Source organism: Dipodomys merriami, unplaced genomic scaffold (assembly GCF_024711535.1).
Source record: "Dipodomys merriami isolate MVZ:Mamm:240054 unplaced genomic scaffold, mDipMer1.0.p SCAF_104, whole genome shotgun sequence".
NCBI lineage: Eukaryota > Metazoa > Chordata > Mammalia > Rodentia > Heteromyidae > Dipodomys > Dipodomys merriami.
In genome coordinates, this window is record NW_027202316.1 from 1,027,501 (window position 1) to 1,037,380 (window position 9,880).

The following is a 9,880-nucleotide window of genomic DNA, read 5'->3' on the forward strand; positions in this document are numbered from 1 at the left end:
TACTAATTTAAAAGGCAAAAGAAATATTGGGAGTCGTTTCATTTAGTATATGTGTATGTGTGTGTTTTCCAGCATTGAAGACTGTATGTTCAGTATTCAGTGTTACTGCTGCTTTTATTTGTACCTCAGATTATACAATGTCAAAGCTTTTGAGTGTTTTTAATGAAAATCTGTCAGTTTCTTCAATAATGATGAATTGATCACCAGTTTTCAGATTTACTTCCCAAGTTTTTATGTCTTTTGTATCCATTGAGCTAAAATAATGCCCTTCCTTATTTGTTTTGCCAACCTCCCTTTCCTTGTTAGCTGGTTTTTAAACAAAACTTCCCCACAGTAAATGGCACTAAAATAACCTATTCTGTGACATTTCCATTCCATCTCAGTAAATGTTCTTCTGTCCAGGCCAGTTACAGGAATAAAAGACAAATGGCTGGGTGATACTGTTTGAATGTTTTCACTGAGGCTCTTTCCCTCCATTTCTAGGGAGCATACTTTGCCTGGAAAGCCACAGCAATGGGGAAGAACTATGTGAATGGGAAGACGTTCCTTGAGAAAAGGTATTTTCTCACTTGGCTGGGTACAGTGGCCTCATGGTTTTTTGCACTCCTGAGACTGTTCATTTCATGGATGTGTGACTGTTTGAACCTACTTATATATGGGTAAAGGAAATCCTAAGTGGTCATTTCTATATTCTTCAAATTGTTTTCTAATGTTTTTTTTTTTTCACATTTTCCCCCACCATTTAAAAACAATAGTACTTAGAGTAGGGAAAATTGGAAAGGATCTAATGATAACTACTCCTATGACAATGAAAGGGATGTTAGACCAAATATTTGGTATTAAGCAGATGAAATACAGATTGTGTAGCAATTGCAGTTCCCTCTATAAACCTTGAGCAGATTAAGGACTTTTTTGTTTGTTTTTTAATTTCGGTTCTGGGGTTTAAATTCAGAGCCTCATACTTGGAATTGTTATACTTGAGCCACACCCTCAGCCCTTTCTTGCTTTAGTTTTTTTCTAGATAGGGTCTTGGACTTTACACTTGGGACTAGCCTCAGACTTCTGTCCTCCTACCCACTTATACCTCCTGAGTTACGGTCCTGCACTGTCTTGCCCAGACCTTGGTTATTGTATATGTTGGTATGTGTGTGCTTGACAGAGAACAGAGCATTGTAAACTATGCTGTCAGCACTGTTCACCTATTCCATCTGTATTCTGGACTCGGTGTACTCCTCTAAAAATGTCTGACCTGTTGCCAAGAAATTTGTTTATAAACTTCTCACAGCTGACCCTTACTGTGATGCTTACCAAAGATCTTAGACTTACTTAATCTTGGGATCATAAAGTACTTTCTTTTAACTTCTATTTATTGAATCTTCAAAACATTTCACATGCTATGTTCATAATAGCTTATAAGAATAAAAGATTTTAAAAAAAAAGAATTAAAGATTTCATCCAGTTGCCCATGACTCCCTTAGCTACTCAGGATGCTGAGATCTGAGGATTGAGGTTCAAAGCCATTCTGGGCAGAAAAATTCCTGACAGTCTTATATCCAGTTAACCAGCAAAATGCCAGAATTAAAGGTGTACCATAAGAGGTAGAACACCAGCCTTGAGCAAAAAGGCTTACGTGAGAGTATGAGGCCCTGAGTTCAAGTCCTAGTACCCGCAGGTATGGAAGACAAAGATTTCAGCTACTGCCTGATTTTTCTGTTATTCTTCTTTAATTTGTATAAGACTGTCATTAAAATCCCAATTATAAGAAAGTATTTCTACTGAAGAATTTTCCTAAAATAAACTCATTTCAGAATTATATTTCTTTTTGTGATGTTCTGATGTTGGGGACCAAGTACCACATAATTGTCACGTTCTTATATTCGGGTTATCTGTCTCGATGGGATGAATATGAAATTAATGTATAATTCGAATTTTTAAGAGTGTTTTAGATTTATAAAAAATCTTAGATCGTTGCAATATTGCTTCTAAAATAGCAATGAAGAATATAACATTGGCCAGGTGCCAGTGGCTCATGCCTGTAATCCTAGATATTAAGGAGGCTGAGATCTGAGGATCGTGGTGCAAAGCCAGCTTGGGCAGGAAAGTCCATGAGACTCTTATCTCCAATAAACCACTCCGAAAACTGGTAGTGGCGCAGTGGCTCAAGTGGTAGAGTGCTCAACTTGAGCTGAAGAGCTGAGGGACAGCTCCCAGGCCCAGAGTTCAAGCCCCACGACCAACCAAAAAAAAAAAAAAGAATATGACATTGCCATGAAGTCATTGTCCTTTACATTTTTTTCTTCTTTAGATATAATGAAGATCTGGAACTTGAAGATGCCATTCATACAGCCATCTTAACCTTAAAGGTTAGTTAGCCCCATGTCTGCCAACTGGATTTATAATGGACTGCTTGGAAAATTAACTGTTTTTTCTTCTTCATCTTCAGGAAAGCTTTGAAGGGCAAATGACAGAAGATAACATTGAGGTTGGGATCTGCAACGAGGCGGGCTTCCGGAGACTCACCCCCACAGAGGTGAAGGATTACCTGGCTGCCATTGCATAAGAGGACAGGGCTGAGCAGCCCCAATTTCACACAATCGATGTAAACATATTTAAAGTATGTTTTGTTTTGAAGACTTTTTGCATACTTATTTCTACATGGTTTAATGGACTGATGTTTTTAAAACGACACAAATCATAATAAACAGTTAAATCCAATGTCCTGCTTTTTAGAAGTGAGTAAAGTTTGAACAATTTATTCCTGGCTTTTTATCAGTTTATCTTTGGAACCTACATGGCAAAGGTGAATGATGAGATTACTCTGTAGTTCCCAGGAACTTTGACTAAGTCAGATTTTTGTTACCCCATTTGTAGATGCTACCTGTGTTTCTATAAACTACTGGTTTTGACAAGTATCACTGTAGTTAGAGCTAGGAGCATCAGCAGCTGTAAAGGAATTTACACGTGTGATAATGTGAGGGTGTTAGGCCCAGATCCAGAGGGCCCTGTGTAGCTGTACTGGATCTTTGTATTTCCATATCTGGAAGACACTGCAGTTTACTGATTCTTGTTGGTTTCTCTGTCACAAGTAGGTGAGTTTATTTAAAGGAGACCCCTCCACCCCCCCAGATTATAGCAGCCCTTTTTAACTGAAGGAAGTAAAATACTAATAGTAAATGTTTGAAGATGTGTGATGAAGCTCCCTTCATTACTGTGATCTCCATTCATCAGAACCTTCACTGTAAAGAAGGTCCTTAGAAGCAAGTAGGATGCTGGACACCAGTGGCTCCCACCTGTAATCCTAGCTACTCAGAAGGCTGAGATCTGAGGGTTGTGGTTCAAAGCCACCCAGGCAGGAAAGTCTGTGAGACCCTTAGCTCCAATGAACTACCAGAAAATGAAGTGGCACTGTGGTTCAAGTGGTAGAGGCCTTCCTTGAGCTGAAGAGCTCAGGAACAGAGTTCAAGCCCCATGACCAACAAAAAAGCAAGTAGATAGTGGCATCTGAACTCAGGTTTTCTGTGTGAAAAAGTTCTTCTTGTTTCTTTGCCCCTGCCCTACTCAGGCAGACATCTTGGGATAGAAGAACGATAACATTATTTTGCACAGAACAGCGTGTCATTGTTCTTGCCAACATGAAGGAGTAGTCGACAATTCCATGAATTAAATGTAGCATAAGAGATTTTGTAACATAAGAGGTTTTGTTGAGTTTAGTTAACTAGAGTGGCCTTGGATCATTTTGTCAGGATTAACAGTTAAACGGCCCTCACCACCACACTGCAATTGGTTATGGGTGGCAGAAGCATTTTAGGAGAAGACACCTTGGCATCCTATTTTGAGATGTCTGCGTAGCTTCATCTCATCAGTACATGGGCTGTGGATGTATTGTGATTAGTACACTAGATGAGTGGAGCAGTTGAAAGGAATAATTGAAGGACTAAATTTTATAATGCTCTGGTAGCCAAGCCATTGGAGTTGCTTAGACCTTTACTAACTAAAAAATCTGAGGAATGCCAAATTCTACAAACGAACCATAAAGATGTATAAATTTAAAACAAAAGGAAAGTACATGTAGGTTCTTATTGGATGCTACAGAATGAAAGGAGGAAAAAGTAGCTGAAATTGATTGGACCCAGCTACAGTTTTCTGCCCCCTCACTTTAGATGCAAAGCCAGTTCTAGTTGAAGCAGTTTAATGGCACCTCTTCCTGTCTTTTGTTGGGCCTTATATCTGGAATCCTAATTCTGCGTCTTGGGCATTTGCCTGGTCCAGCTACATTGGATAAAAAAGAAGACCTAGGGTTTGCTCCCACCTAAACTTACAAGCAGTCTACATTTTCAGTCCTCTCTGGCATTGTGCTTTCTTAATAATTTGCTTAATATCCCCCTTTGGCAGCAATTTTCTTCATATGGAAGCTGGTTGGGCCTCTGTGGATCAGTTATTTGTAAAGTGTACATCTACCTTTTAAGAGACTAAATAGTCTGCATAAACCACTTAGAGCAAATGATTAAGGTGTTCCTGTCTTCTGAAAATGTGCTATAGATACAATGGTGTGCCTAGTCTGCAGTTCTCGCTTCCTGTTGTGTTTGTCTGGCTTTTATTTCTCCAGCATTTCTTTCCTGTCATTTAGGTTGGGCTTGGAGAAGGAACAGGATACGTAGTAATATTTCAAATTGGCTTTATGGCCCAGCCCCAGTGGCTCACACCTGTAATCCTAGCTACTCAGGAGGCCGAAAGTCTGGCCAGGAAATTACTAAACCACCACAAAAAACGTCGGAAGTGGAGCTGTGGCTCAGGTGATAGAGCATTAGCCTTGCTCATAAAAGCTAAGCACAGCATCCAGGCACTGAGTTCAAGCCCCGGGAGCAGCAAAAAGTAAAATAGCTGTCTCAAATCTGCTCTCTCTGGATGGTTTCGGACAGCATAGCACACAGTGTACAGATCAGGGTGGAGCCATGGGAAGGGCTTTGATAGGAGAGCTTCCCAAGCCTGTAGTGTGTACCTCCTGTTGAAGTGAAGCAAATGCACACTTGGGAGAAGTCCCGCGCCCTTAACAAATATGGCCGCCATGCTGGCTTCAGCCCGGCTGGGCGGGCCGCGCTGCCGCCTGGGAATCGCCGGCTCGGCGTCACCCGGCCCGGAACCACGTGACTCGGCGGCGGCGGTGGCGGCGGGGCTCGCGGTCTGGCGCCGGGGCTCTGTGAGGCAGGGGCTGCCAGCCTAAGTTTCGGGGTAAGGAGCCCAGCGGGTCCCGGCCTCCGCGTGCCCGCGCCCATCTGCGCGCGCTCGCGGTCCTGGGCGCTGCGGGGTGAGGAGCGGGCGGCTGGTGAGGAAGGCGAGCGTGGCGGCCCGAGGGGTGGGCCGGGCCGGGCCGAGCGCGGGCGGCGGGCCTGGGGGGCCGGGGCCTCAGGCCGGGCGGCGGGCCGTGCGGAGGGAGGGCGGGTGGGGCCTGGGCCGGCGCCCCCGGGAGGCCCCACCGCCCTCGGGCGCGTGCCCCGGCCCGTCCGCGGCCGAGGGGGGCCCCTGGAGCTGAGCGCAGGGCGGCGTGCCCCTCCCCGTGGGAGCGGAGGGCAGCGGGGCCGCCCTCGGGGGTCGCCCGGGCCTTTTAAACCACGCCGGGCTGACGTCAGAGGCCGCCCCGGCGTCCAGCCGGAGAACTCCGGCCCGGAGACCACCGGACCCCGGGGAGACCCTGGATTCGGGCCATGCGCCGAACGGCTGCCGGCGTGGATTTCACTCGTGTACTTCGCGATGCCAGGGCCTTGAGATGCGGGGGGGGGGGGGTCCCCCTCCCCGCCCCCCTCGCCCCAGGCAATGGGCCACACCACCGGCCCTAATGCAGGCCAGTGATGTTTCTTTTAAGTTTTTCTTGGCGGTGGGGATCAAACCCTGGGCTTTGTGCATGATAGATAAACATTCTATATGAGTTATATCTCCAGCCTTTCCTTGATATTTTTAAGTGCTTTTCTTGATATTCTGAATTTTTTTTAAAAAATGTTAAAAGTTTAACTGAAGCCCAGCGCTGGTGGCTCATGCCTTTAATCCTAGCTACTCAGGAGGCTGAGATCTGAGGATGGTGGTTCAAAGTCCCGGCAGGAAAATCCGAGAGACTTTTATCTCCAAAAGCCCAGAAGTAGAAGTGGTAGAGTGCTCACCTTGAGCAAAACAACAGGGACAGTGTCCAGGCCTTCCCTGAGTGAAAGCCCTACGACCAACAACAACAAAATTAATTGAACAGAAAAGTCTGGTACTAGAAATAAGGGACTTTTTTTTTTTTCTATCTTCCTTCATTTTCTCCTCACTTGCTGTGGACTCCATAGTTTTCTGAAGACATGAAGGTCCGAAGTGTGTTGAAATCCAGCGTATTTTAAGGTAGACTTCAAAAGTTTCCTTTTGCTATCAAAGGAAGGAGTTGCCCCAGAATCAGACACACAGAAGCCCAGGTTAGTAGACTCAGCCTTCATAAGCTTTGTTGCTGTGTTGTAGTTCATCATTTTGCAAGAATGTTCCAATTTGTCTTGTCTTATCTTAGGAAAGGAATAATGCTGTCAGCATGTCTGCACACTCCATGCTCTGTGAACGGATCGCCATAGCCAAGGAGCTGATCAAGAGAGCAGAATCACTTTCCAGATCAAGGAAAGGTGGGATTGAAGGTGGTGCAAAACTGTGCAGCAAATTGAAGGCAGAATTGAAATTCTTACAGAAAGTTGAAGCCGGGAAGGTGGCCATTAAAGAATCCCATTTGCAAAGTACCAATCTGACCCACCTAAGGGCCATTGTGGAGTCAGCGGAGAACCTGGAAGAAGTTGTTAGCGTCCTCCATGTGTTCGGCTACACGGATACCTTGGGAGAAAAGCAGACCCTCGTGGTGGATGTAGTTGCAAATGGTGGTCACACTTGGGTGAAGGCCATTGGCAGGAAGGCAGAAGCGCTGCATAACATCTGGCTGGGCCGAGGCCAGTATGGTGACAAAAGTATCATTGAGCAGGCTGAAGACTTCCTCCAGGCCAGTCACCAGCAACCAGTGCAGTATAGCAATCCTCACATCATCTTTGCATTCTACAACAGCGTCTCCAGTCCCATGGCAGAGAAGCTGAAAGAAATGGGCATATCTGTGAGGGGCGACATTGTAGCTGTGAACTCCCTGTTAGATCACCCTGAGGAGCTCCAGCCGAGTGAAAGTGAGTCTGATGATGAAGGCCCAGAACTTTTACAGGTGACCAGAGTTGACCGAGAAAATGTGCTTGCAAGTGTTGCATTTCCCACTGAGATTAAAGTTGATGTGTGTCGAAGGGTGAATCTGGACATTACTACTCTAATCACTTACGTATCTGCCCTCAGCTATGGAGGCTGTCACTTTATCTTCAAAGAAAAAGTGCTCACAGAACAAGCAGAGCAGGAGAGGAAAGAGCAGGTTCTACCTCAGCTGGAGGCCTTTATGAAGGACAAGGAGTTGTTTGCCTGTGAATCTGCTGTCAAGGATTTCCAGTCCATTCTAGATACCTTGGGAGGACCAGGGGAGAGGGAGAGGGCCACCATGCTAATTAAGCGAATCAGTGTGGTGCCAGACCAGCCTTCTGAGCGTGCCTTGAGACTAGTGGCCAGTTCAAAAATCAATAGCCGTTCATTAACAATTTTTGGGACAGGAGACACCCTGAAAGCCATCACTATGACTGCAAATAGTGGTTTTGTCAGAGCTGCAAACAACCAGGGTGTTAAATTCAGTGTGTTTATCCACCAGCCCAGAGCACTCACTGAGAGTAAAGAGGCTGTAGCCACCCCCTTACTGAAAGATTACACAAATGACTGAACACTAACTAAAAATTGTCATAGAAATAAGTTATTTATACCAAAGGCTGGCCTTCCCTTTATTGAGGGGAATAAAAGAGGTTTATAGTAAAAAATGGTACTTAGAACCAGTAGAATTTTTTTTGTGTGTTATCTATATTTGAAGTAAATAATCTCTTAAAGTAGAAAAAGCACAAAAGATAACTTTATCAAGCTTCATTGCAGTTAGAAACAGAATACATCATCAAGGCTTTTAGCCATCTTGTGATAGGTTAGTTTGATTCAATGGGGTTGTAAAAACCTCTATAGCTAATCACAGTTCATGGAATCTGGCTACACTGTGCTGTCTTGTGTTCATTAAATATCTGGAGAAAACTGCAACCTGGTTTTTCATTGTATTGGTTTTATCCCTTGATGTAGGTTGAGACTGGGAAGACAAAAGTTGGTCATTTTAGATTCTAAAGGTAATAATCCATTATGAATGAAAAGACATGTACTTGATTGCTATGTGGCAGGCACAGTCTGGTGAGTATGTTTACGAGTTCATGATACAGAGAAGTGAAAATTGTGGCTATGAATACTGTAAATCTGTTGATATACTTTTGTGAAAAGGAAAGTCTTACATTGTACTTGAGTTAAAATATCAATTTGAATAAATTAGGAAAGAAGTTATATAGAATATTTTTTTGGAAATCATATTTTATTCAATTTAACACAAACAGCCACATAGAACAAATCTTCAAATTATGAATAGTACTTTTCCATTTCCATTTGTAGGTGACAGCTGCATCTGTTACCCCATGAAATAGTGCTGAGAGTATCTGTGCCACTGTGTAATACAGGTTGTCATTAAAAAATTTATATGACTTCATTGTACTCAGTGCTTTATTAAACTGCAATAGAACAAAACAAGTGCATATTTCTCACATATTTAAAATGAGAATTGTTGAGCAGGGTGTGGTAGTACACTCCTGTAATCCTAGCAGTGAGGAGCTTGAGGTAGGAAGGTTATGAGTTCCAACCTAGGCTAGAGTAATCCTGGCTTTAGGTGGTGATTTGAATTAACTTTGCTAACTAATGTTGGTATTTGACTGTGGCAGGTCAGTCTGACATCTTCTGTGCCTGCTTCCTTGTTTTGTGACAAAGGAACTAGCAATGGTATTTGTGAAGGAGTTAAAATTTGGTTGTTAGGATCCAAGAACACAGGAGGGAATGCAAAATTAAGTATACAAGGGAGTTCTCCAGGAGAGGCTGTACAACTAAGAACATATTTTCTTTGAGGAAGGCCATGTTGGGCTTTCTATTTAGTGTACAGAGGTAATTAATTGTAGCAATGGCATGTCTGCTTTTTGAGCACCTAGCAATGTGCTGGAATATGTGGGGCTAGCAAATACTGCTACATAATGGAAGCATCATAGTAACAGTATGAAGATTAGTAATTTCTCTAAGAAGTTCTGAGGCTAAATAGAGGCAAAGATCAGAAATGCCATGTTCTGAATTAAATTGTGTTCCCTGTACTGAGCTGGGGAGTGGTTCTTGCTGTCAGAAGTCAGGTAGTGATGTTTCTAGTTTCTGGTGTGTATTTCACAAAGCACTTGATGAGAACTTTTTTAAATGGGCTTGCCAAAGTATGAAAGTGTGAATTTGAGGGACTGATCAGGGCCAAGCTATGGGTGGACAGGTATGGTGAATCTACTAAGTCAAAGTTCTAAAAGTTTGGAACTAAAAAGCCATTGGTGAGTTTGGGGGAAGGGTAGTACATGATCAGATGGGATCTCTTAGGATAGCCAACATGTGTGAATTAAAGAAGGCAAGGGGAAATTGAAAAAGTGGCCAGTGTATGAATGATGGAATGAATATAGCATCCTGGATATGATAGGTGGGTTTGAGGAAGTTTTGACCTGACAGTAATATTTAGTAAATACATAGGGGTGCCTGGCATGTACCAGATTCAGGAAATATAGCATAGGAAATGATTGCTTTCAAAAAGGTAGATTCCTTTCCCTACACCCTAGCAACAAATTCCTAAGATTAGAATCTTTGCCAGCCAGATGGTCATAATCACTCAGAAAGATGTTTCTTAAGCGATCACAGT

At 43.4% G+C, this 9,880-nt stretch overlaps 2 protein-coding genes across 5 annotated transcripts in view; both read left to right on the forward strand.

The window, feature by feature from the left end:
- Positions 1-2,715, forward strand: part of Psma2 (proteasome 20S subunit alpha 2) — an 11,340-nt gene extending 8,625 nt beyond the window's left edge. Inside the window, exons 6-8 of the mRNA XM_069998185.1 lie at positions 484-557; positions 2,306-2,363; positions 2,444-2,715. Coding sequence (XP_069854286.1) covers positions 484-557; positions 2,306-2,363; positions 2,444-2,560 — 249 coding nt within the window. The 3' untranslated portion in view covers positions 2,561-2,715. The remainder of the gene's footprint in view (positions 1-483; positions 558-2,305; positions 2,364-2,443) is intronic.
- Positions 2,716-5,146: 2,431 nt separating this feature from the next.
- Positions 5,147-8,625, forward strand: CUNH7orf25 (chromosome unknown C7orf25 homolog). 4 transcript variants are annotated; one of them, XM_069998223.1, is made up of 3 exons: positions 5,147-5,229; positions 6,318-6,440; positions 6,530-8,625. In XM_069998223.1, exon 3 carries the CDS (start codon positions 6,551-6,553, stop codon positions 7,805-7,807), a length of 1,257 nt encoding a protein of 418 aa, XP_069854324.1. In that variant the 5' UTR covers positions 5,147-5,229; positions 6,318-6,440; positions 6,530-6,550; the 3' UTR covers positions 7,808-8,625. The 4 variants fall into 4 exon arrangements, with proteins under 4 accessions (XP_069854324.1, XP_069854356.1, XP_069854335.1 ...); XM_069998234.1 differs by lacking the exon at positions 5,147-5,229 and adding an exon at positions 5,238-5,305; XM_069998245.1 differs by lacking the exon at positions 5,147-5,229 and adding an exon at positions 5,304-5,323.
- Positions 8,626-9,880: the final 1,255 nt, after the last annotated feature.

Coding starts and splice junctions, on each gene's coding strand:
- CUNH7orf25 (XM_069998223.1), top strand. CDS start 6,551: ATGTCTGCACACTCCATGCTCTGTGAACGGATCGCCATAGCCAAGGAG.